Source organism: Ananas comosus, linkage group 22 (assembly GCF_001540865.1).
Source record: "Ananas comosus cultivar F153 linkage group 22, ASM154086v1, whole genome shotgun sequence".
NCBI classification, from domain to species: domain Eukaryota; kingdom Viridiplantae; phylum Streptophyta; class Magnoliopsida; order Poales; family Bromeliaceae; genus Ananas; species Ananas comosus.
The window spans coordinates 8,539,955-8,565,890 of record NC_033642.1 but is presented as its reverse complement, the minus strand read 5'-3'; the positions used below and the strand labels follow the sequence as shown (position 1 = coordinate 8,565,890).

The following is a 25,936-nucleotide window of genomic DNA, read 5'->3' as shown; positions in this document are numbered from 1 at the left end:
ATCAATATTTAGTCAACTAAATTGGACCGTCGAACTTAACTGCAATAATGTAAAAGGTTGAAGCCAAAAATTACAACAATTTAAAGTTTAAGGGCCAAAATGTCATGCACCTCATAGTTTACGGAAAGTGTAATTTAGCCTATATTTTGCCAAAAACAACAACACTTCTCTAAGTTACTGTGACACCGCAAAATGTGCAACCAGATGTGCCAGAATGGAACATCAATCACTTGAAAACACAATGAAATAACAGTCCACAACAAAAACCAAGTAAAATTAGCCAAAGAGTGAAATCAGTTGGCTGAGTCAGCAGCATTTGACCAAGGAGCGAACATTGTTCTACTTCTTGTGCATTCGCGAATCAGGCGTGTTCTGGTGTAGAGGCGACAATGGCTGTCGTGAAGAGTCAGCAGAACCGAAATCAAGTGCCCGACCAGTCGGGCTGCTGTCCTTCACACTCGATTTGCGCTTTCCCTGCATAAGGTGACAGAATAAGCACATAAAAATAATCAATTTCACTATGCAAAGATGAAGTTATTTCAATTTAACTGCGTGTTCGCCCTGGCTTCTGAACACAGCTTCTTTAGTTCAAGAGGTAGGAGTTATTGCGTGCATAGCTCCAAATTACAAGTTCTAGTTTAAAACTTTTGGCTCCATCTTATAGAAAAGTTGTTTGTGATTTTTTTTCCGCAAAAATCCTAACAGGTTTAGGGTCAAATTGTAAATAAATGTGATCGGTTTATTTCCTCTATTTGAACTTCTATCAAAAGAATAGTTTGGTACGAATAACAGGAAACAGAAATCGCAGTTCATAAATTACAGCTAATTAAAGCTTAAATATGAATGGAATTCAGTAATTGTTTTACTTTAGCTGAAGCGCTGGCGGAGCGCTTGCCCTCGGATCCCATGAGATGCCTCTCTCTTTTCAATAGCCCCAGCAGCCTCTTGTTCTCTTCATCCAAAATCTTGTTTTCGTCGAACAGTACCTTGACCTTGAGAAACATATAACTATAAGATCATGGCCATTAGGACCCAGGAGAGAGAAAGAAGGAAATGTGTGTTTTGATTGTTTTACCTCTGCTTCCGCTCTATTGAGATTAATCCGCACTTGTTCCTTCTCCCTTTGCAGAGATTCGACTTCAGCAGCTAATGATGTCAGCTGTACCGTAATTTTCAAACATATCATCAGGAATCAAATACAACAATGTTCAAGCTACAGAATGAAGATATAACTCGGAACAAATTGTTGGCACAAACATTGAATGTTCGAAGAACATTATATAAAGAAGTGATACTATAGATTCCACACAAATGTACTTTAACGCACCAACTGATGATAACTAAACTGCAAACTCTACTGAGTTCATAGAAATTCAGCTCATTTTCATTTAAGTAAAAGCAAATTTCTACAAAGTTGAGGCATTAAAATCACGCAGAGCTACAAAAAAAAAAAAGCCATAAACTGAGTAATAAACAGAACTTATCATTATCCTCACAGCTTTCTGACTCGTCCTAATGAAGCACAAAATTTGAGAACTGATGGTTGCACATTGTGCTAGGCCACATTACCTAGCTATTTACTAAACTCAAATGCGAAAAAGAAGTTGAGTAAGATGATTAATCCAAGAAATAGTCTAACTACGAAACTAAAGTCGTATTAAAGCGAAGTTACTTATAACTTCGTAGCAAATCTATTTGAGTAATTTATACAATACCAAAGTTACAGTTCTAAGTAGAGGATGAACTAAAAAGCTGTTCCATTTTTCCTTTCCTCAATTCCAGAAGCACAATTATATACCAGCAATTACATTGAAAACTCACATAATTATTGTAGAAGCACAAGATCTTCTTCTAAAGCAACAACCAAATTTATTAGCTATCCAACACAGGAAGAACAAAAATAACCCTAAAATTTGATACCATTACCAAATTTTGATCTCCTCGAATGCTCATGAGGAACAGGGAAGCATAAAACATTCTCACTTTATTGAGAAAATTGGGAGCTGCGGCGCTTACTGCAGAGTTGTCTTGTAGCCTCGCTCGAAGCTCATCGTTCTCCTTGGCCAATTCATCGTACGACTCCATCACCCTCTCGAGGTCGCGTTCGTAGAGCGAGCACTCTCTCTCCAACTTTGCGCAGTTGTTGATCGACTCATTGTACCCGGACGCGATCATCTCCTTCTCCTCGATGGACCGCCTCAGCGCCTGTGCGTTCATGCTCGCCTCCGCCTGTTCGACAACACATGAAAACCCTAAGTCCAAACCCCCCCCGAACCCCGCCCCCAAAAGAGGCAAACAAATAAGAGATTTAAAACCCTAGGAAACGGCCCAAACCCTAAATTGCTCCAGCCGCCGCTCGGATTCGCGGAGCCGCTCCTCGAGGACGAAGATCTGATCTTGGAGGCGGTGGCGCGCGTCCTCGGAGGCGAGGAGCTTCATCTGCATGTTCTTGGCGGAGATTTGGAGGCCGAGGGAGCTCTCAATCGATTCCCTGATGAACTCGTCGGTCTCCGGGGGTAGATCCATGGTCGGCAATGGAAGCCCTAAAAAACTGCGCGCCCCAGTCACCCAAGGCGAGATCTTGGAAACCCTAGAAATGGAGAGAATCGATCCGAAACCTTCTCCTCAATTCCGAGAACGGATCGAGCGATGAGGTATCGATGGAGAGGAAACCCTAGAGAGAGGAGGAAGGGGGAAGAGCGAAGAATTTTTTTTTTTTTTTTTTTAGATAGTTTTTTGGTTTGTTTCAAATCGAGAGGCGGAGTAGCCGTTAGGAGAGGGTTGGTTTTGAATTGGGGAATAAAAAAATTAAAAAGAGAATGCTGACGTGGCGTAATTATATGAGATAAATAATTAATAAAAAAATGTGGATATTTAAAGTTTTTTTTTAAGGATAATTGCCAATATACTTTTCAAAACCTCTGAAATATTTTTTTTATTTTATTTCTTAAATATATCCCTCGTATATTTCTTCGTTATTTAAAAATATTTTTACTGTTAGTGTTCGTTAAGTCATCTCGAGTTAAAACTGAGTTAAATTTTTACCATAGTTAAAAAATAGTAAAAATATCTATTTTGCCTTTAACTTAAGTGTAAATAATTAAAGTTAGTAATGATAGAAGGATATATTTGAAAAGATAAATAGTCAAAATACTTATTTTAATCCTAACTTAAGGGCAAATAAAAAAATATTGTTGACGATAGAAAAGTATATTTGAAAGGATAAAATGATAATTTTACAAAGCTAACAGTTATTCCTAACAGTTCACTAATAGAATTTAATTATGGGGAAATATTTGAAAAACTTTAAAAATTTAAAAGGATATTTTTAATATTAACCTTCTAAAAAGATAAATAAAAAGATCGAAAACTTTTCAAAGATATATAAGCAATTGCCCCTTTTTTCTCGTGTATATTTACCACATTATGCATGGTCATTTAAGTGTCAATTGAATATGATGTCTTAGGTTTTTGGCATCATAATCTTATAACTTTTCTTGCACATTAGATCATGTCTCATTTATTTTTTCTGTGTTAAAAATTACGTCAGTTATTCTACATATTATTTTACTATTTCAAATAAATTTAAAAATTTAAAATAATCGGCAAATTAGATTGTAAAACGTTACTACAACGAGTAGATATGTCATATCTTTATCGTAAATCTTTAATATATAGATTAAAAAAATTAGATGAAAGAAATTTTTATTTTGCTAATACTACCAAGATAGATAGTTTATTGAATAATGTTATTTGATTTATATAATTTTACGGTACTAATTATAACTAACTTTATCTGTCGATTTACTTTTATACATTTTTATAACTGAATTTTCAAAAAGTATTTCAAATTTTCAATCTATTTAAACTAATGACAAAGTAGGGAAAAAATAATTAATGTAATTTTTAATATATGAAGTAATCGAGCCTAAAGTAGATGGTAATGAGCTCCAAAACATAATCTTAACTCATTTAAACTAGAATGCAGGTCCACAGTGCTATGGTAAATGTGCCCCTAATTAAGTGGCTATGCCTCTTACCCGAAAACTTCTGTGAGGGTTATTTGGTTGCACGTAATTATAACTGAACTGCAGTTATAACTGTATGCAGATCTAAACTCGCTATTTGGTTCATGCATTTGAATGCAATTGCTACAGTTGGGACTGTACGCTAGGAGGCTCAAATATAGCAGTTGAAATTGTGGGCGTAGTTTCCACAAATGCATTTGAGCCTCCTTGTTAGTTACAGTTTCAATTGTAGAGTCGGAGAGAATAACAATAGACAAAGATAAATTTATCTCCCTAGTAATCTTACATAAGGAAAAAAAATTCTACTATAGAGGGTTATCTCACTCTCACATATATATAAATGATAAAATTTTATAAATGCAATTGTTAATCGCAAACAAACAAACAAAGTACAGCACGTTTTCTGCTACATCAAACCAAATAAAACATACATAATTATAACTATTACATTTTTAATCACATGCATCTCGAATTATACTGGCTTTATAATTATATTTAACCAAACAATCCGAACCCTCTGAGTCTCACCTCCCAAAGTTTCTATTATATATTATTCTAAAGCTAGCTATACAAATTTCTAAATTTAAGTTAAATCTGGGGCTTGTGACCAGGTAACAATTTTTTTTATTTTTTTGAGAAAAAAGTAGTACATTATTCGTTTCATTCATTTAGTAGATGACCGGTAACAAATTAGTATGAGAAAAAAAGGAAAAATGAAGAAACAAAAGACACTGTATATGAACCCAAGTAGGGGTTTGGAATGGTTGGATTTCATTCACTGAGAATATTTTGTTCGAACTTGAAACTTTGGGTACCAACCACCAAACTCTTTGTCACTTGCTCGAAGGACGGTCGGTATTCACTGGGAATATTCAATTATCAAATATGAAGCTTCAATAGTGCCAAATAAGCTCAATTATTGGGGACAAAAAAACTTTTGGAAAAAACCCAATCAACAATAAAGTTTAAACTATAAAAAATTGTGCACTTTTTCTCCACATTCCCAGATGCTATAAACTACATATATAACTACCAATAGAACTATGGGAAATCAAACTCAAACCTTTTGAAAAAGGCTAAATATAAAGCCATTATTTTAAAAGAACATTGGATGTAAAAGTGTATGTAACTTAGAATCTAATCATTCTAATTCTTTGGGACCACTCAACATATAATAGGTAAAAAAGTATGGAGACCCCCTCAACTATAGGCCTTTTAAATTGAGAAATTTATGAAATTTATTGGTGATTTTACCAAATTTAATAAATTTAATTTATATTAAGCGAATAAAACAAGATTAGTTGACTATTAATAACTTATTGAATGAAAACCTTTGACTAAACGAAGTATCAAAACTCAAACTAAAAAACATCAAAAGTTAGTGGGTTTTAATCAAAAGTGAAAAAAAATGAGGGGTCCTCCCTTCATTTTTCATTTTTTTTTTTTTTTTACCCCACGTAACATTACTCATCCATCTATGATAGCTCAATTAACTTTTTTTTTTTAAAAAAAAAAGCAAAAAAAAAAAGAAGGATAGTTCAATTGATAGATCCATTTAGGAAAGGGCTAACTTGTGTGATCCACATAAAGATCCAAATTCAACTATGATAAGCAACGAAGAGATTCCAAAACTTTCATTATGTTATTTTCGAGTTAAACAGATTCATACATATCGACGTGATTTGGACTTCGTTTAGTAATTTCGTACCGTGTTCGACTGTTTTATTTCGACGGATTTTAGATAAATAAAGTGCATTGGATTGGAAACGCGGAACCAAATCAAAGTTTATGAGTTAAAACTAGAATTTGAAGGTTGGGTTTGGATCATCTTAGTTGACTTTGATGTTGAGTGCTTCTTTTTCCTTTTTGTGGTTACAAGTGTTAAGGAAATTAACCCAGCAAGTGAGAAAGAAAAGCTATGGAGTAGCTACAGCAAAAAAAAGAGTAAGGAAAAAGCTGAGAAATGCTTCTCGGAGAAGCTTAAAAGAGAACAAAAGCAGAATCATAGGCTAAAAAGAGTTATTGAAGAAATAATATATTATATATGTTCTTTGCATAGGTTTAGAATTACGTATTCATCACTTCAAAGTTTATATTATTATATATATAGACTCATCCGTACTTAAAAAAGTTTGCACATATATTCTCTACAGTGTAGGTTTTTTTTTTTTTTTTTTCGAAAAACTTTAAATACTGACCCTGCAGTTTTACAATTTCTCACTTTAGTATCCTGTGGTTTAAAGTATATCAATTTAGTGTTATGTGATTTTATTTTTATCTTTTTATTATCGATTTCACTAATTTTTTTTATTAAATCAGTGACAAAGTTAAAACTAAAGGGTACTAAAGTAAATATTCGATAAACCTAGGTAAGGTATCTGAAATTTTTTTATATATAATTTAACGAAATATAAACGAAAAAGCTGACAAAAAGATAAAAATGAAACCACATGACACTAATTTGATATACTTTAAACCACAGGGTATTAAAATAAGAAAGTGCGAAACCACAGGGGTGGTATTTGAAGTTTATTTTTATTTTTTTAACTTCATCTCCCTCATCAATCTTATCTAATAAATTGTTAATGTTAAGTCTTTTTTTTCCCTCTTAATTCGTCTTTCTTTTTTTTAAAAAAGGAATACTAATATTTTTGATCAAATTTAAATGGTCAACTAACAGGAGAGCATGATAACATATGGGGGGTTGTTTGGTTTCCGCAAAATATCCCAAAAAATATTTTTCTAAGTGGAAAAATATATTCTATCTATATGGTTTTGAGGAATGTTAATTTTCTTAAATTTCATTTTTGTCAAGATTTTAATTTTTTTTTAAATTTTTTATCTGAGAAATAGAAATAGTGAAAAACTATGTTTTCTGAGTGGAAATTTTTCACGAACAAAATTTTAATCTTTTTCACATCACTAGAATAAATTGTTGGCTTAAAAGAACCAGCATCTTGTCCTGTGGCGGGAGGTCAGGTTGGGCCGAGTCATGTTCGAAATGGCGGAAGGTTAGGTTGGGCCAAGTCATGTTCGAAACGGTGTAAGGTTAGTTGAGCCGAATCACAATCAAAATTCATAGGTGTTGTGTTTATACGCCTTAAGTGAATTAGTTGTGTATTTCTAACTGTTCGAGTATTTGAAATTAATGGCTAATTAGCACCAGCGATCCGACAGAAATGATTAAAAAAAAAGAAAAATTTGTAATACATATTATAGATTTGAAAACCCAAAAAGGAATCCTGTCTTAGGCAGGAGAATGCCTTTCTTGCCTTACAATATCCAGTGTTGGCATAACTTCCTCAAAGCAATGTGCTTTCTCCTCTCACAACATTACCTTTCCCCACCAAACCACTTATTCCAACTCTTATCCCCACACTTATTCCAACTAACATGACCATATCCTTGTCCTATAAATACCTACCTCTCCTGTGGTGCAATAAACCCAAGTCACATATAGTTTCCCTTTTTCCTTTTGCATTGCTGCATTTCCAGATCAAATTAGTTCAGTTTATTCCGACCATGGCCGCCGCGCTTAGCTTCAGCAGATCGGATAGCATTGCAGACAGCATGCCCGAAGCGCTGCGGCAGAGCCGGTATCAGATGAAGAAGATCTTCTCCAGGTGTTGTGTTTTGTTACAATCGCAAAACTGAACATGCATTAAAAGAAAAAAAAAACAAAAAAAAGAAAATATTATATGTAATATAGCGCGCGTCCTACGTAGGACATCCTCATTAAAGAGTCATTGGAAAAAACGATTGTTTCGTATGACATCAACGAATGAGACATGTGACATGAGTGAAAAATGAATAGTTTTTTTAGTTCATACTATGATTCTCTCATTTAACTTTCTGACGTTCTCTGATAGCCTAAGCTTTTCGAGAAAATCCATTGCTTCACATTCCCATCTTTGTTATCGAACTTCAGGTATGTCTCGAAGGGTAAGAGGTATATGAAGAACCAACATCTGATGGACGAGCTCGACAAATCGGTGGACAACGAACTCGAGAAAGCGAAGCTCATGGAAGGTTTTCTTGGCTACATCATTAGCTCCACACAGGTTTTAGAACTCAAAACTCCTCATATCACCTATTTTTCATCAAACAAAAAAAAGTTGTATGAGTTTAAATTTAAACTTAAACACTCTGTTATAATGTGACAGGAAGCAGTAGTCCTTCCTCCATATGTAGCCTTTGCAGTGAGGCCTCAGCCCGGAATCTGGGAGTATGTTAAGGTGCATTCCAATGATCTCTCGGTCGAGGGAATCACGCCATCAGAGTACCTAAAGTACAAAGAAACTTTGTTTGATGAGAAATGGTATGAAGTTATGGTGATAAAATGATTTTACCTTTGCGGTTTGATCTGTAAAAAAAGGTCGAAAATTCATACTTGTGAACATGTGAAAATCGCAGGGCGAAGGACGAGAATGCGTTGGAAATCGACTTCGGGGCTTTCAATCTATCAACCCCTCTCCTAGCACTGCCTTCATCCGTAGGGAATGGAATGCAGTTCGTGTCGAGATTCTTATCTTCGAAACTGGGCGACAAGTCCGAGAGCATGAAACCGCTTCTGGACTACTTACTCGCGCTCAATCACCGCGGAGAAGTAACTGATTTGGATTAACTTATCATATCCAATTTGTTCAGGAGAATCTTACAACTAAAAACTCCTCTCTCTTTTTTTTTTTTTTTCTTCTTGTGAATTCATTCTCAGAAACTGATGATAAATAATGCCATCGACACCGTAAACAAGCTCCAAACTGTGCTGCTTCTGTCAGAAGTGTTCGTCAGCGGGCTTCCGAAGAACACACCGTTCCAGCGATTCGAACAAAGGTTTTGATCAACAAAAAAGACATCAAAATTAGCAACTAAAATGAAAACTGTACTGAATTTTTTTTTTATATATATTTTTGGTGGCAGGTTTCAGGAGTGGGGTTTGGAGAAAGGATGGGGGGATAATGCAGAAACAGTTAAGGAGACACTGAACTGCTTATCAGAAGTGCTTCAGGCACCAGACCCTGCAAATATGGAGAAATTTTTCAGTAGAGTCCCTAACATTTTCAATATTGTCGTATTCTCCGTGCACGGCTACTTTGGGCAAGAAGACGTGCTCGGATTGCCCGACACTGGCGGCCAGGTACTAAAAATCCAACAAAAATTGCAAGAACCATATATTTATAATTTTAAGAGGCATGCTTGATAATTCAAACTTTACATGAATTTTATGTATAAATAGATAATTCTGCAGGGGTACATTTGAAGCAATTTGATTTTTCTTTTTCCCTCTGAACAGGTTGTTTACATTCTAGACCAAGTAAAAGCCTTTGAAGAGGAATTGCTCCTCAGAATCAAACAACAGGGCCTGAATATAACTCCCCAGATTCTTGTGGTAAAGTTTTCGTCCTCGATATTTTACTGAAACAATATGAAACTAAAGTTTTGAATAAATGGAGAGAATAACATCTTAATGCTTTGTTGTTGATACAGTTAACAAGGCTGATACCGGAAGCCAAGGGGACGAAATGCGACCAAGAGCTCGAGCCGGTGCACGACACGAAGCACTCGCACATCCTCCGCGTGCCGTTTCGGACGGAGAACAGAATTCTCAACCAGTGGGTCTCGCGATTTGATATCTACCCCTATCTCGAGAGATATGCGGAGGTATGTGTGTGACTCAGTTTGAATTTTATGCGACTTTTCTGCGAAAATCACCTTTCTGAATATGCATACCTCTGTAAAATCGCAGAAGTATCTTTAGTATTTTATCATATAAGGATTTTCAAAGAGGGACCATTTTCGACACAACACAGATATTTATATGCAGGAAACTAAGATTGTAAAGTGGATATGCAGAAACAAATAGTTTTAGGGGTATATATGTGTTGTTGTTCTGAGTAAATGATTTCTGATGAATTACAGGAAGCTGCTGCTAAAATTATTGATTACTTGGAGGGGAAACCGGATTTGATCATCGGAAATTACACCGACGGAAATTTGGTCGCGTCTCTAATCTCATCGAAACTAGGAATCACTCAGGTAGTTCAAATTTTTATACGCCAGTAAATTGTTTTATTCTGCTATAAACGCAATCTAATTGTGTTCTAAAACAATCTAAACAACAAGGGAACAATCGCGCACGCTCTCGAAAAGACCAAGTACGGAGATTCTGATGTTCATTGGAAGGAATTGGATCACAAGTACCATTTCTCGTGCCAATTCACAGCCGATATGATCGCGATGAATACCAGCGATTTCATTATCACGAGCACATACCAAGAAATCGCCGGAAGGTCAATACTAGTAACAAATTTTTATGTGCTTCTTAGGAAAGCCACCATATTCTTAGGTACTAATTTGATATCTCGAAACTTGCAGTAAGGATAAGGTTGGTCAATATGAGAGCCACTATGCATTCACAATGCCAGGCCTATGCCGCTACGCGACGGGCATCAACGTTTTCGACCCAAAGTTCAACATAGCTTCTCCAGGAGCCGATCAAACGGTCTACTTCCCCTTCACACAGAAGCAGAAGCGCCTCACGCAATTCCACCCCGCCATCGAGGAGCTCTTATACAGCAAAGTTGACAATGACGAACACATGTAGGGCCTCAAACTATCCTTCATTTGCACATCTCTTTAGGATTTAAATGTAGAAACCCCTCCTGAAAGATATCGAAATCTGCATTTCATGCAGAGGGTACCTAGAAGATAAGAATAAGCCGATCATCTTCTCGATGGCGCGGCTCGACGTTGTGAAGAACATCTCCGGATTGGTAGAATGGTACGGGAAGAACAAGCGGCTAAGGGACCTAGCGAACCTTGTGGTGGTGGCCGGCCTTTTGGACCCGGAAAAATCGAAGGACAGGGAGGAGATCATGGAAATAAAAAAGATGCACTCGTTGATCGAAACGTACCAACTAGCGGGTCAGATTCGCTGGATAGCCGCGCAAACTGATCGGGCTCGGAACGGCGAGCTGTACCGATGTATCGCTGACACTAAGGGAGCATTTGTTCAGGTTAGGAGTTCAATTTTTTCTAACACTAAGTCTTTAGTATTTCATTGTTTATCAAATAACCTACTGAAAGGGACTAAATTGTGTAATTTTCGTCGTAGCCTGCATTGTATGAAGCATTCGGGCTAACCGTGATTGAAGCGATGAATTGCGGCCTCCCGACATTTGCAACAAACAAAGGAGGGCCAGCTGAGATAATCGTGGACGGGGTCTCCGGTTTCCACATCGATCCGTACAACGGGGATGAGACGAGCAATAAGATTGCCGATTTCTTTACTAAGTGCAGGGATGATCCAAGTTACTGGAACAAGATTTCCACTGCCGGGCTGCAACGTATCTATGAATGGTAAAAGATTGAGACCGATGAATCCACTTCTATCATTTCATTTTGGGTTAAGTCCCTCGATCCAAGCAATTTATATCCGAATCAAACAACAGCACAATTTGAAATTCTGAAATTCTGACGACATAATTGAAGCTGGGGTTGAACTTGAAGGACTAAAAGTTTCCTGACGAGCTATTTATTTACGGTCGCAGCTATACATGGAAGATCTATGCCACAAGAGTGCTAAATATGGGATCAATTTACGGCTTCTGGAGGCAGCTGAACAAGGAGGAGAAGTTCGCGAAGCAGCGCTATCTCCAGCTGTTCTACAACCTCCAGTTCAGAAAATTGGTGGGGTTTTCGAGCAATTTACCATCCATTAAGTAATGCTGACATATAATTAATCAACACCGTGACTAAACTGTAACACTTTTTCAGGCGAAAACAGTGCCTACGGTGAGCGATCAAATACCACAGGCACCAACCGTGAGCCAGAACGGCACGATAAGTATCACTCCAAAAGTACCGCCAAAGCAAAGGCAAGTGTGCCCACTCTTTCGCAATATACTGAAGAAACCAAGGGGACGTAACTAACTGAAGTTCACTGTTTCACTGCTGCAGACGCACGCAGTCGCGACTGCAGAGGTAAGGAGACCAAAAAATACAAAAGAAGAAAATATGCGCATTTTGACGGGCATATATATATATACGAAAAAAATCTTTTACAACTGTAAAATGATCTACAGGGTGTTGACGGACTTTCTCACGCCAAAGCTGCCAATCCCCGAAGCAGCAGTTGGTGAATCTTGAAGGAGAGAAAAAAGAGATTGGATCTGATTCATGAGCCGAGATTATTGCATCAAGATTGATTATTGGCTGATTTATAATAGTTGAGATGATCTTTTCTCTTTCTTTTCATTTTTTTTTTCTTTACCAGTGTCATGTACATGTTGTTTGTGATTGTAATGTTGCTGCAATGTAAAAAAATAAAGCTGCAGCAATATTTGTTTACATTATTGTGTCATGCACCACAATGCTATCTACAAGAAGTTTCGTGTTCGAATATTATTATTTGTGTATCGAATCATACTCATTTAACATATTTCGAAAGGAAATAATATAATTCTACATGAAATGAGTACATTTAGTAACTAAGCAAAAGAAAAATTATCTAAAGATAAAAGGAGAAGCACTTATGTTAGTCAAAATGGTTAATTTCTACTACCTAAAAAAAGTAGTCATTTCTTATTGTGGATAAGTGTAGGAAAAGTGCTATACACTAATGTAGCTACTAGAAAAGGCAAGCACTCAGGTAAAAAGAATCTAATACAATAAAAGTGCATTGCTATTTTAGTATTTTTACACTTATCTTTTGCCACCTATATGCAATCATGCATTATTGTAACCATCACTAGGAAGAAGCAATCTAGGATAACACAAAAAAGAAATAACAAGCTATGAATTAGGAGTTGACTTTTTGTTCCCACTAATGTTTTGAAGTCCATTAAAGGGCTAATGGGATATAGAATAATTAGGTGTTACTTTACTTCACATTCCTAACATAGAAACAAATACTTTTTCCCCTGTAAAAGCTCAAGCTATTAAGTTAAAAAAAAAAAAAAAAACTACTTTCTTTAATCTTTATTTTTTATATTCACTTCTCTTTTAACTTTTAATGATTATTACTTAAGTTACTTCTATTAAATGAATTAATGATTTTATCAAGTTTAATGATAAATAATTCATTGTTACCAGTTTGAGAGTTTTTATTTTTGCACCGTATCGAATAAGAAGAGAACTGCTAATAATTAAGGGCCGTTGGATCAGCCAATCACCCAACAATCCTGATGCATCTCGTTTCAGATAGATACTCCATGCAAAAATAAATAAATAAATAAATAAATATCGACTTCGAATCCTGCTATAAGCCGAACAAAAACATCTTATAATAATAACAAAAAAAATAATAAAAAAAAGAAAGGAAAAAAGGGGGCCGCTGTGTCACAAATATCTCAAATAAAAACAAACAAACGGTTATGATTAATCTGTCAAAAAATAGCATTTATATCCATTTATAAATCTAATCCCACGAACAGTTATGATCAATTTGTTAAAAATATTTCAAATAAAAATGAACGACAATCTGTTATAAAATAACATTCCTATTCATCTGTTTTACATTAAAATTTAAATTTGAATTTAAAATCATGAATTAAATTTAATTTTTGATATCAAATTTGAGTTAATAATTAAAAAAAATTAATTATAGTGGATCAAAATTAAATTTTAAATTTTGAAATAAACATGAATTAAAGTTTGACAAAATATAACGTATGAATTTATACAATATAAAATATTTTAATTATAGTGGATCAAAACTAAATTTTAAATTTTAAAATAAATATGAATTAAATTTTGATGTTTTTTTTTTTAAAACACATACTTAAATTTTAGATCATTAGAAATCGAAAAATATATAAAAAATATTTAATATATTTATAAAAAATATGGAATATTACAAATATTTTCTAATAAAATATAATGTATGAATTTATAAAATATAATTTTTATTATAAATTTTTAAAAAGTATAATATACAAATTTATATTAATTTAAAATAAATTAAAATAATTGTTACGTGTAAATACATTTACAAGTACACTCAACTAGTCTAATCACATACTTTATAACTTGTTAAAATAATTTTGTTTAAAAAGTACAAATTTTAATATAAAATTATTATATTAGCCTTACCGTGTTTTGTGGGGTGAGAAAGAGAGAGAGAGGTGCGGTCGCATTATGCGGTCCCCACCACGGCCCGTGTGAGGCACTGGAATTGGGGACCTTTTCGTGGGACCCACGCTCCTCCCCAGTGACACGTCGACACCCGCCACCGCCCCCCACTCGGATTCTCCTGCCACGTGGCGAAACGGTATTGGTTGTCTCCATGTGATAACCCTATCTCCATCCCAATTGGACCCGGCCCCTCCACGTGTCCACACATCTCAATCCTCAAGCCTCCCCGGCCCCTCTTTTCCCTTATTATTGCATGCGCCCGGTGCACCATGCACCGCACTCCTAAAACACTAATTAAATAACTTGGCAACTTATTTTCCTAAAGTAAAATGTAGGTATAGTTCCTGTATTATCCTGATATTGCAAATTACTTCCTGTGTTTTTTTTAAATTATTCGCGTAATTTAGTTTTGAAACATCCTCACCTACTGAAATTTTTTTTTAACGAATAGACTATTTCATCCCTTTCCTAAATTGTCTGAGAAATTTTATTTAATCCAAGAATAATTAAAAGAACTAATTTAATTGATTTTAAATTCCTTTTCTTATTCCATAGAAACCTCTAAGATACTATAATACAAATTCAGAGACATGAGCTCCAAATTCTAGCTCACATGGGGGGGGGGGGTCGAATCTTTAATTTTAAGACTCTTTGAAGATGGTCGCATGCCTACGCATATGCATGCACAATACACGAACTTGCTAAGATTTGAGCCGAAAACCTAACTCTCAGTGTTGAGGGCATTAACTAACTGATCTACTCAGTGGCAGTAGTTTTATTTTAGGAAAAACTTCCAAACCCTCCTGTGGTTTCGTATTTTTTCATTTTAGTACTCTGTGGGTCAAAGTGTATCAAGTTAGTACCCTGTGGTTTCGTACTTTCTCACTTTAGTACCCTGTGGTTTAAAATGTATCAAGTTAGTACTCTGTGGTTTTATTTTTGTATCAAGTTAATACCCTGTGATTTTATTTTTCTCTTAATGAAATATGAAACCACATGGTACTAAAGTGAGAAAGTGCGAACTTGATACACTTTAAATCATAGGATACTAAAGTGAGAAAGTGCGAAACCACATGATACTAACTTAATACACTTTAAACCACAGGATACTAAAGTGAAAAAGAGTGAAACCCCAAGGAGGTATTTGAAGTTTTTCCTTTATTTTAACCTATTAATTATCAAATACTGAGTATGATTAATGAGATGTAGGATACTTAGTGCAGGCAATAACTTCTTTCTCACCACCCACCAAGGAGAGAGCAGAAAGAGCACTCAGAGAGCAGAGGAGAGAGAGTCAGGAAGGCTAAGTTTTTGTCTTCAAGAGCTCCCTCTCTCTCTCTCTCTCTCTCTCTCTCTCTCTCTCTCTCTCTCTCTTTGTGACATTAATGTATTGAAGAGCTTTGGAGTTTTTGCTGTTGCTTACATGTTTCACAGAATGATGGAGAAATGGTAAGAGGTTAGTGCCCCTGAAACATATCCTCCCCACCCATCTTCAGTACATGGGTGCACCTTTAAAATATAATATATACCTATATTTGGGTTCTATTAGTTGTTAAATTATGAAAAGAGAGCATCTCTTTAAACTTTGATTTGTTCTCATTTTGGGTCTTCTTTTTCCAGTATGTTGCTTTCTCTATACTTCTGCTGTGTACAGTGCTAAATTTTCAATAATGACTATGTTGTTACATGGGTAAAAGAAGTTTATCATGATGAGATTCATTGAAGAATAATTTGGAATCTTGCAGTGATCCCACACAAACCAGGATTCAATTTGCTGTTACAAGCCTTTCTGAATCCAATTAGAAGATCCCTCGAGAAGCTCGAAGGTCGTTTTCGTGCTCCTGAATCCTCCTTCAATGGCTACTGTCCTCGGACTCTCAGAGGCGATTCGAGAAGGTTTTTATCTGTCGGATAATTCCGCTAAACTTTATGGTCCAAGATACAATAAGAAGATTCACAGAAAGAAGCCTAAATGGAATTTGTGCTCAATGCATGCTCACTCCAAGCACTCCTCTGGGGGTTTCAAGCTAGAGGATAGGCGAAATTTCCAGGTATATTCGAGTTTAGTCGCAAACCAGGTAGGAGAGGTCGCAACTTCCTCGGAGCAGAAGGTGTATGATGTGGTGCTCAAACAGGCCGCGTTGGTGAATAGGGGATTGAGGCCCGAGCTCGATGTGAAACTGGAGTTGTCCATTTCTGACTCGACGAATGTATTGAAGGAAGCCTATGATCGGTGCGGGGAAGTATGCGCAGAGTATGCTAAGACCTTCTACTTGGGTTAGTTCAAAGTCCAACTTATAGTTATTCACCTTAATAGAGAAATTTAAATTTAGAATGTATAATTGAGCTAGAATTTATCTTATTTCAGGAACACTTCTTATGACCCATGAAAGGCGGCAAGCAATTTGGGCGATTTACGGTACATTACCACAATACTTGATAGATTAATTACTCTCTCTTTGATTTTAATATTTTACTTAGTTTCTGATACATTTTTCTGCAGAAACCATCAATTTTAAAACGAAGTCGCTGTTTGTCTAGTTTTGTTTAATGATTGATTTCCCATAGCTGAAGACACACACTCAACTTTGTTTATGTCTAATGGTTAAACAATAATTGTCCTAAGCATAAAATCAATATATAACTTATTACACAAGAAACTTAAAAAGATCATCAAGTCACTTTAATACTTCACCGCATAAATCACGTGTCAGATAATTTTGGTACCTTCCATGTGATGATCAAATTCATGTGCCGCATTTCTTAATCATGATTTTGTGGTAACATACTAGCATCCAATCCAATAGTTTGATACCTTTAGAAAAAGGTTCTTCAATTGTAATTTCGAAGATCTAAAGTGGATCATGTATCCAGTGTGGTGCAGGAGAACAGATGAACTTGTTGACGGGCCTAATGCCTCTCACATCACGCCCTCAGCTCTCGATCGATGGGAGTCGCGCTTGGAGGATCTGTTCACAGGCCGTCCTTACGACATGCTCGATGCTGCTCTCTCAGATACTGTTGTGAAGTTCCCTGTTGATATTCAGGCACATTTCCTAATCTTAAGAGTACTCATAACTTCGGCAAAAATGTATAGACACTGGCCTAACCATCTGTCATTTGAAAACAGATCTGTGAAGTATTTTTTGTTGGATTTGAACTTTAAACTTGTGTTGTTCAATTTCAGAAAATTCCTTCAGGTTGCATCAGAATTTAAAGGTTACAGCAAGAAAGATAATTACAGATCATTCCTTTTAAGTTCTAAATCTTTGAAGGTTTCAAATCCAAAATGAATAAACATCAAGGATCTGTTTCCAGACGACTTATAGCATGGGGCCTTTCATCTTTGTTCATAGCTTTTTCATTCATAGATTGGTTTCCGTTGCAATCTCAGCCATTCAAGGACATGATCCAAGGGATGCGAATGGACCTTAAGAAGTCAAGATACAAAAATTTTGACGAGCTCTATCTCTACTGCTATTACGTAGCAGGAACGGTGGGGCTAGTGAGTGTTCCTGTGATGGGTATCGCACCAGAGTCTAAAGCTACGACAGAGAGCGTCTACAACGCAGCTCTGGCGTTAGGCATCGCGAATCAACTCACCAACATATTAAGGGATGTTGGAGAAGAGTAAGTGAAAAACTTCATAAGGCATCTCCTTTATGTAAAGTTCCTCGAGGATTTCTTTTTCTGGCAATCGAGTCCCTAAACTTTGATTTCTCAGTGCGAGAAGAGGTAGGATCTATCTGCCGCAAGACGAGCTCGCACAGTATGGGCTTTCGGACGAGGATATCTTCAATGGAAGGGTGAACGATAAATGGAGGGGCTTCATGAGAAGCCAAATTGAGAGAGCCAGGATGTTCTTCCAAGAAGCAGAGAAAGGCGTTACTGAGCTCAGTCAAGCTAGTAGGTGGCCAGTAAGTCTCAATACTCTTTTCTTTTATCTTAGATTGATACCGTTATGCATTTTCATAGACAGTAGAGCTTCACCTAAATCTAATAGAAAATTCAGTTTTTACAATTTCATTGAATATGACATAATAACGCCACATTCGTGAGTTATTTTTAATTCTTATTGTCTGTTAACACAGATATGGTCTAATGCACTTAGAAAATCTACATCAGTAATCTAATTTGCAGGTTAGATAAAGAAGCTCTAAACAAGTGCCACACACGCACGAGAATAAAAGAATAATTCTAGTATGAAAGCTTGATAAAATTAGAATGTCCAGAGATTTGAAAGGAACAGCGGAAATCATAGCAAGCTAATCATTGGAAGAAGCTATAGAGATAAAGGAGAGCAAAAGTGACAGTAACAGATGAAGTTGTGAAGCATGCTTTCTAAAGAATGAGATGAATTCATGGTTTTCTCCAAAGAATTCTTAGATAATATAAAGGATCACCGTGCCGATCATATTATGCCACAGATTCTTAGTTAGCAAAATCTAATAAGTTTTATGAGCTAATCTTTCAGGGCTACTGCATGCTGTGTTGCAGGTGTGGGCTTCTCTCTTACTTTATCGGCAGATCCTTGACGAGATTGAGGCAAATGACTACAATAACTTCACAAAGAGGGCGTATGTTAGCAAAGCAAAGAAGTTAATGGCGCTACCTATAGCATATGGGAGGTCACTAATTCCACCTTATTCTGTGAAGGAGTCGAGCTTATCGAAAAGCCTGAGTTAGAGCAGAGAATTTCCATTTCCACTGTACAGCCATGTATCAGTGACGTATAAAGCTTTGTTTCTCAATGGATAGGTGACAAGATATAGTAGTGGAATTGAGCAAATCCGGTAGCTTAGTAGGGGTATTATAACTAGTGAGTGAGAAGGAACAAGTGTAACATGGTCCACAGGGAATATGACTTCGTTAACTTTTTTGGTATGCGATCTTGTGCTAAATCACCGCTACATCACATGATTTATTTCTCACATTTAGTTCCTCTCTATATATCCATGTAACGATGTATAACTTGATCATTTCTACATAAAATTAGGAAGTATTCAGAGCCTCAGTTGGGTGTTATTTGGAGGCTCAGTTGATCATGATAATGATCAACTCAGTCCGTTATATCTGGATTTAATCCTTTTTGTAAGAATTTTCTTAGAACCGCCTTTTCTCTGGATTCGACCCCAGAAACCCTTGATTGGTTTTTTCGTAAGGATATAGAATAGTTACACATAAACGATTTGTGTGGGATAAGGTAATTATGAAACTTTGGTATGGTTTGCTTAGTTTCAAGATAAATTACAGGGAAGCTAATCGAGGAAAAGTTTCTCTCCTATTCAAATTCAGATATTAACTTCTTCGCAAGGCAGCGAAACACTATTCCAAGGTACATGCCATTTTGTAAAACTTCATCGCTAAGTTCCCTATCTCAAATAGCCATTTAGATTGTTCAAATGGATTTTAAACTCTTAATGTCTGTTCGGATGCTTAGACATCATCCATTGCGAAGCTCTTTTGTTTACTCGAGAATCTTGCAGCAGTTGGTAGACGGAGAATGATTAGATACCTACAATGATATGCCCAATCATTTGTAGATTGAATGCTATTATCCTAAAAATTATAACTACTAGACCACAATACAACAATGTGAGCTCCAGATCAGTAAGGAGGTTCACTGAGGAATATCATCAAACACTTGTCATGAGCATTCACATTCACACGTAAAAACACTTATTTAAGCAGATAGCGAAAAGATTCGACATCAAGTAGAGGACTTTACATGGCTAATGATTCAGGCGGGAGGGGGAGGGGGCCTCTTGGATCGGAGGTAATCCTCGAGCGCTTCAATTTGTTCCTTCGTGGGGGGATTCTCGTTGTTCTTGATGGAGCAGTGCACGTCGTATGTGGTGGCTCCTAAGAAGACGAGCCTGCGTGTTTTCGACGACAAACGGCGAAGAATAAGAGGATTGTTTGAAGATAAAAGAGTACTCTGAATATGATTAAGGTGTAGCACAACATAGTAGAGTATGAATGGAGAGGAATGTAAGATACCCAGAACCCAAAAGCAGTATCTGTCTAGGGAATATGTGCTTGCCAAAGATCCTCATTTGTGACTCTTTTTGTTCTCAGCATTGTGTAGGGTGGTATGAGGTGAAATTTGATGAGAAAGAGAAATGCTAAGTTGCTAACCCAATAGACCGGACCGGACCGGACCGGAGGAAACTGAACCCGGTCGAACCGGACCGCCCATTTTCCCGCTCCGTCGCACATGCCCTTTCCAACGGTTCATCTTCGTCGAACGCTTATCCCTTTACCCTCGTCCTCTTCTCTCCTTCGCCAATGGCGTCCTCTTCGCTCTCCTCCTCGTCCTTCTCCTCCGCTCCCCCATCCTCCTCTCGCTCCTCCGCTCACCTCCTTCGCACTCCACCTCTCCTCCTCCATATCCACCGATCCCCGCTCCTCCGCCCTTCTCCTCCCCGTCCCTCGCGCCCGCTCCGCGCTCCGCCGTTGAAGCCACTCGCGAAGCGCTCAGATGGCGCCTCCTTCGGGATCGACCCCAGGGCCGGGGTTGCCGTGTACAAGCCCCGGTCGTACGAGGTCCTCGTCGCCGACGCGGCGCGGTCCCTCGTCTACGCCCTCGACGATGGGAAGACGCGTCTCGAGATCGAGTTCCCGTTAGCCCTAATTCCTCATCTCTATCCATTTCTCCTAACTTTTTGCGTTTTGTTTGCATTTGGAGCAATTTATTATTAGTTTCGGTTCTCTTTCACCTTGTAAATGTTGCTTGGATTGGCCTTTAAGCTTAATGATTGGTTTATAGAAGAAAATATTTGTGAATCGTACTTTGATTTGAACTATAATGGGGCTATACTTTGATTAGCCCTAATTCCTCATCTCTATCCTTTTCTCCTTTTTTTTTTTTTTTGCGTTTTGACAGCATTTGGATCAATTTATTGTTAGTTTCAGTTCTCTTTCGCCTTGTAAATGTTGCTTGGATTGACCTTTAGCTTAATGATTGGTTTATAGAAGAAAATTCTGTGAATCGTTCTTTGATTTGTTTGAACTATAATGGAGCTATACATGGAGTAGAAGCTTTTCTTTTAATGCTAATTGATTAAAGGTTCTATCTTTCCTTCAATCTGGATTTTTGTTTATTTTTAATGCTTTTTCACAGCAGAGAATGTTTTTTCTCGAGATTTTTGTCATTTTTATTTCTTCTGATCTTTGCTTTTTAAATTTTTTTCTCCGTTTTCATGTTTTAATTGGATGTGTATGCAGGCCCTTACCAAGCAATATATCTTCTTACAAGGTACCTATGATTCTTTATAATTTATTCATGATCTTTAGTATCAATGTTTATTTAGCTAAATAGATGTTGGGAATCTGATGGCTGAAACCACAATTAACTAATGTTAAATTTTACTAGTGTAAATGGATTTTCTCTTCACTTGGCACTCGCTATGGTGGTAATCTCACAAGGTAGACATTGTAGCATGGACGCATATGTTCAAAAACCCAATGTGTAACATCTTGGATGTTTCCCAGTTGAATAATTTTTATTCATTAATGCTACACACTGGTTACCTCCATTGCTTGTAATCTCGAAAATACCTAGTTACAACCTTCAATATTCTTAAGGTAAATTAACTTGAACAAATTCTTCTAATCAAGAAGTTTTTTATTATGAGTACTTAACATTGTTAAGAGATGCTCTCTCATATCATTGATGAAATTAATCAGTGAAAGCTTCATATTATGCTTGGTAAAAATATAGGCATAAAATAAAAAACAACTGTAGAATTCGATTTTTTATGCTTCCTATTTACTGCAGGGTTCTTCAGATGAATTTATTGATGCTAATATCCAGCTGGCCCTTGCAATAGTAAGGAACTTGCAAGAGATGAAAGGAATCAGGTCTTGCATTGTAAGTGGAAAGCTTTTTATTTTTATTTTGTATGGACAAAAATAACTATTGTTGCCTTATGTAAAAGCATGAAAAAGTAAATGGCCGATGAACATCACAACAGATTATGATTCTTTTAGTCATGTGACATAAACATAATTATCACAAATAACTGAATATTACTATATTTCATAATGATAAGTAACTCGTCCTCGTTGGCATTTTTATTCTTTTGTTGATTGAGATTTAGGTGTTTCCTGATCAGCCAGAAAAGCGCCGGGCTTCTCAGTTATTTCGGACAGCTCTTGAAACAGTATGATTTCCTTTCAGAGTAACAATCATCATGTTCAATTGATGTGACAGTGGATTATCAGTTTTTGATTATTTTCTTTTCAGTTACATATGATACAGTAGTTAAATGTTTTTTTTCCATTTTTGATACAGTATCGCAATAGAAATTTTCATATTTTAAAGATATCTTTTTTATTTTAGATTGGTGGTGTAACTATTGCTTCTTTGGATGATATACCTGGCGGGCCTGTGAGTAATTTCTTCAAATCTGTGAGAAGAACGTTGGATTTTGATTTTGCAGATGAAAATGAAGGTCAGTTTTCATCTCATGTGAAAAACCTATGTGCTTATTTGACATTGTTTACGTTTTCTTTTTCTCCTTTTTCTATATTTTCAAAGGCACTTTGTTATGGTTTCCCATTGTCTTTTTATTGTTTGTACTATTTGCAAACACTATATGTACCTTTCTTGTATGACAAGAAGAAGAAAAAAAATGTGGTAGCACCTCTCATTTCATTATTTACTAAAAAAGATATTTAGCAAGAATAACAAAGTTAAGAATTAGGATCTGAGACCTTTTGCTAGGTGTGACTAGACTAATTAAGATTTATCCATACTTAATAAATGCAGATCGTTGGAAGTCTGATGAACCACCATCATTGTATATCTTCATCAATTGTAGTACACGCGATCTTTCTACTATAGAGAAGTATGTGGTAGGTTCCTAGAAGTGAGTAAAACTTTTCTATTATGTATTTATGTGTGGAAAATTATTGCATACAATACAATCTTCTCTTGTGCTGTCATCATTGCAATTCTTAGACCATAATATGGACAAGAATTGAAACATGTTGAAGAAGCTACTTTATAGTACATGTGGATGTTGTCATATTATGGTTTGCATGAAAATTCATGTTTGTGGACAAAAGGATCCTTAAAAATAGTTGCTTCGGTCTCTTTTAACACAACTACAGTTAAGCAGCGCGTCTGAAATCTTTGTATCCGCTAAGGGTAGTTGATTCCCCCCGCCAACCCCCAACCCCGCCCCCCCCNACCAAAAAAAAAAAGAAAAAAAAAACGAGAGAGAGAAGAGAAAGGTACTTCTGAGGGAGTATTTTCTTGGGCATAGAAAGATTAGTTAATGTTCTTGTAATTCTGTTCTTTAAAAATTTAATTTCTGTTACTAAAGCAATTTTTGTTGGCCTTTTCTTGTGCAGGACAATTTTGCTTCATCTGTCCCAGCTCTTCTTTTTAACCTCGAACTAGACACCTTACGGTTTGTCTTATTTATTCTTCCTGACCAAATTGTCACAATGTGCTTCGTATTTTCATGATTCTGACCTTATTGTGGGGATAAAAATTCAATTTTGCAGCTCTGACTTGGGCCTACTAGGATTTCCCACCAAAGATTTGCATTACCGCTTTCTTTCTCAGTTTATCCCTGTATTCTACATTCGAACAAGAGAGTACTCCAAGGTATCTCTAGCTTTTTTTTATTTACTTATTCTTATCATAATGTCAATTAAATCTTTATTTTCCTTGTGTTTAAGACAGTTCCAGTAGCACCCTTCATTGTGAACTATAGTGGTGCTCTATTCCGTCGGTTCCCAGGTAAGAACTTGACATGCATAGCATACAGTATAATCTCCTTATTATCATGCAAGTGCTTCTGCGTGGTTAATTTTAGTCTCTAAATTTCTCTTCCTGAAATATTTTATTATAATAGTCCTTCGATAGACACCAAACTCTATTGCTTTCCTTATAAAATAGTAAAGCAAATGATTGTGTCCTTGGGTGTAAACGTGTGATGTATCTACTCCAAACTCAGTGTTGACCAGAACCTTGGGTTTTGCAAACAATTATACTAGGACGTAATTGTATCTACTCCAAACTCGGTGTTGACCAGAACCTTCGGTTTTGCAAACAATTATTCTAGGACGTAATTTTCTTCTTAAGAATTGGTCTACATCAATTAAATGGCGTGGGAAGTTTTCAAACTACATAAGTATACTTAGTTCATGAGGTTTTTTTGTTAAAATTTTAATCTCTCTCTCTCTCTCTCTCTCTCTCTCTCTCTGAGGCATGCTTTCTTATTTTCCTATGACTTGCAACTTCCTCAACAAATAAATGACAAATTAATATATACATACATTCATTTTATAACTGTACTGTGCAGGGCCTTGGCAAGTCATGCTTAAACAGGCTGATGGTTCCTATGCTTGTGTTGCAGAAAGCGCAGCTAGATTTACATTGGGAGAGGTAATAATTTACTTGAATCATATAAACCAATCTAATGTTCTTGTACTGATTTTTTTTTTTTCCCCCTGTTTAGACTAAAGAAGAACTTTTAAGGGTTCTGGGATTGCAAGAAGAACGAGGGAGCTCATTGGAATTTCTCAGAAGGGGATACAAGGTTCAAAACTTCTCATAAATCTTTCTCTCCTTGTTTGAGTTGAATGATAAACATATTGCGTCTTGTATCATCAATTTAACTTGGTTTGTAGAGTTAAGAGTCAGCTTAGTGTATCATATCGCCTTAGGACCTGGACTTTCATATATATTGCACTTTAGTCCCTGAATGGCAATTCTCTATTAAAAGTTTCCATTTTTCCACTTCCATTACTAATGTATTTAAATGAAAATTGCAAGGGCCAAGTTGCAATATCAGGTCGGTTCTCGGATTGCTCGTGCAATTTACCCTTAATGATGCAAGTCAACTGTAGTAACCCCTTTTTGTGTAATGACTAGTACTCGGTTAACAACTTTAATTTGTACTGATACCACTATAATTCTCTGAAGCACGCCGTGCATATTAATTTATACATTCTTCTTTAGCCATTAAATTGTAGAATGTGTATCGATAAATGCAGAATGCTACATGGTGGGAAGAGGACACTGATTTGGAGTTCTCTTCTGCTTGGAGGAGTTGAGAAACTATAGCTTGGTATGCATCATCATCGACCGATCGGCGTATAATTGGTGATATTTTCACGAAAGGAAATGTGGCTTCTGAGTTGGTTGAGGTCGCGAAAATAGGGCAATAGGCAATAGAGTGATTCTCTTATGCCAAAGTTTGTCCTTTGTTGTTCATTTTCACAATACTGCTTTGTATTACAAAATGTTTTGGATAAATTGTTTAGTTCCAAGCCTTTCAAACTTGCATTGTAAATTCAAATGTATTGTTTAGTTTTATAGTGCTTCTCAGTGAAAGGGTTGGGTTTCCAGCGATGTTTAACATTGAATGATAAATGCTAGATTACACATTGGGCTCTCAAACTTTAAATTGTTGTAATTTCTTGGCTCAACTTTTTGAAATGTTGTAATTGAGTTCCTCGTAAAATTTGATCTGACATTGTAGTTGTTATCACGTCGTTAACCACAATAGTATCATACCAATAATTTAGAAAATTCGAGCAAAAAATTATAATAAATTAAGGTTTGAAAAACAAAATTGAAATTTAGATAAGTTACCAACTTGACAAATCTTAATCTACATATTATAAACTTAATAAAAAAAGTCCGACCCGGTCAATTTGGTTCAGACGTGGATCTGGCCCGAAATTTAGCCCGTTCCAGATCTAATTATCTGAAATGCGAGAAATTATATAATAATAATCTTATAACTCTCTAT

At 36.2% G+C, this 25,936-nt stretch overlaps 4 protein-coding genes and 1 long non-coding RNA gene across 6 annotated transcripts; 3 read left to right on the top strand and 2 right to left on the bottom strand.

Moving 5' to 3' along the window:
• LOC109726926 (tropomyosin-like) lies at positions 194–2,714 on the bottom strand. The gene is made up of 5 exons (XM_020256747.1): positions 2,335–2,714; positions 2,017–2,229; positions 1,076–1,159; positions 867–992; positions 194–474 (listed from the first exon to the last, which is right to left on the bottom strand). Exons 1-5 carry the CDS (start codon positions 2,524–2,526, stop codon positions 340–342), a joined length of 750 nt encoding a protein of 249 aa, XP_020112336.1. The 5' UTR covers positions 2,527–2,714; the 3' UTR covers positions 194–339.
• On the top strand, positions 7,485–12,434 carry LOC109726980 (sucrose synthase 7-like). Its single transcript, XM_020256811.1, has 17 exons — positions 7,485–7,651; positions 7,957–8,089; positions 8,192–8,346; positions 8,442–8,634; positions 8,743–8,861; positions 8,949–9,165; positions 9,322–9,417; positions 9,516–9,689; positions 9,948–10,064; positions 10,152–10,318; positions 10,404–10,628; positions 10,723–11,044; positions 11,143–11,387; positions 11,579–11,717; positions 11,805–11,905; positions 11,988–12,011; positions 12,113–12,434. Exons 1-17 carry the CDS (start codon positions 7,551–7,553, stop codon positions 12,174–12,176), a joined length of 2,592 nt encoding a protein of 863 aa, XP_020112400.1. The 5' UTR covers positions 7,485–7,550; the 3' UTR covers positions 12,177–12,434.
• Positions 8,210–9,049, bottom strand: LOC109726983. The gene is made up of 3 exons (XR_002220665.1): positions 9,016–9,049; positions 8,419–8,823; positions 8,210–8,311 (listed from the first exon to the last, which is right to left on the bottom strand). It is a non-coding gene; the product is annotated as an uncharacterized LOC109726983 (long non-coding RNA).
• LOC109726981 (phytoene synthase 2, chloroplastic-like) lies at positions 15,380–19,176 on the top strand. Of its 2 annotated transcripts, none has more exons than XM_020256813.1 (7): positions 15,380–15,611; positions 15,908–16,439; positions 16,531–16,581; positions 17,037–17,209; positions 17,557–17,792; positions 17,887–18,079; positions 18,660–19,176. In XM_020256813.1, exons 2-7 carry the CDS (start codon positions 16,019–16,021, stop codon positions 18,846–18,848), a joined length of 1,263 nt encoding a protein of 420 aa, XP_020112402.1. In that variant the 5' UTR covers positions 15,380–15,611; positions 15,908–16,018; the 3' UTR covers positions 18,849–19,176. The 2 variants fall into 2 exon arrangements, with proteins under 2 accessions (XP_020112402.1, XP_020112401.1); XM_020256812.1 differs by having other exon boundaries at positions 15,380–15,618.
• Positions 20,386–25,610, top strand: LOC109726982 (protein LOW PSII ACCUMULATION 3, chloroplastic). Its single transcript, XM_020256814.1, has 12 exons — positions 20,386–20,785; positions 21,390–21,420; positions 21,943–22,035; positions 22,265–22,327; positions 22,507–22,618; positions 22,936–23,021; positions 23,523–23,581; positions 23,679–23,781; positions 23,856–23,916; positions 24,482–24,564; positions 24,638–24,718; positions 25,176–25,610. Exons 1-12 carry the CDS (start codon positions 20,451–20,453, stop codon positions 25,233–25,235), a joined length of 1,167 nt encoding a protein of 388 aa, XP_020112403.1. The 5' UTR covers positions 20,386–20,450; the 3' UTR covers positions 25,236–25,610.

What these genes read in the sequence shown, in the direction of transcription:
- LOC109726926 (XM_020256747.1), bottom strand. Translation starts at nt 2,526, where the DNA reads ATGGATCTACCCCCGGAGACCGACGAGTTCATCAGGGAATCGATTGAG. An exon ending in TCAATAGAGCGGAAGCAGAG is followed by an intron (nt 993 to 1,075) that starts GTAAAACAATCA and finishes ATGTTTCTCAAG; the next exon opens with GTCAAGGTACTGTTCGACGA. An exon ending in CCGCCAGCGCTTCAGCTAAA is followed by an intron (nt 475 to 866) that starts GTAAAACAATTA and finishes CACCTTATGCAG; the next exon opens with GGAAAGCGCAAATCGAGTGT.
- LOC109726980 (XM_020256811.1), top strand. Translation starts at nt 7,551, where the DNA reads ATGGCCGCCGCGCTTAGCTTCAGCAGATCGGATAGCATTGCAGACAGC. An exon ending in TTCCAGCGATTCGAACAAAG is followed by an intron (nt 8,862 to 8,948) that starts GTTTTGATCAAC and finishes TTTTGGTGGCAG; the next exon opens with GTTTCAGGAGTGGGGTTTGG. An exon ending in TACCAAGAAATCGCCGGAAG is followed by an intron (nt 10,319 to 10,403) that starts GTCAATACTAGT and finishes CGAAACTTGCAG; the next exon opens with TAAGGATAAGGTTGGTCAAT.
- LOC109726981 (XM_020256813.1), top strand. Translation starts at nt 16,019, where the DNA reads ATGGCTACTGTCCTCGGACTCTCAGAGGCGATTCGAGAAGGTTTTTAT. An exon ending in TTAAGGGATGTTGGAGAAGA is followed by an intron (nt 17,793 to 17,886) that starts GTAAGTGAAAAA and finishes TTGATTTCTCAG; the next exon opens with TGCGAGAAGAGGTAGGATCT. An exon ending in GTCAAGCTAGTAGGTGGCCA is followed by an intron (nt 18,080 to 18,659) that starts GTAAGTCTCAAT and finishes GCTGTGTTGCAG; the next exon opens with GTGTGGGCTTCTCTCTTACT.
- LOC109726982 (XM_020256814.1), top strand. Translation starts at nt 20,451, where the DNA reads ATGGCGTCCTCTTCGCTCTCCTCCTCGTCCTTCTCCTCCGCTCCCCCA. An exon ending in TTCGGACAGCTCTTGAAACA is followed by an intron (nt 22,328 to 22,506) that starts GTATGATTTCCT and finishes TTTTTATTTTAG; the next exon opens with ATTGGTGGTGTAACTATTGC. An exon ending in CTCGAACTAGACACCTTACG is followed by an intron (nt 23,582 to 23,678) that starts GTTTGTCTTATT and finishes TCAATTTTGCAG; the next exon opens with CTCTGACTTGGGCCTACTAG.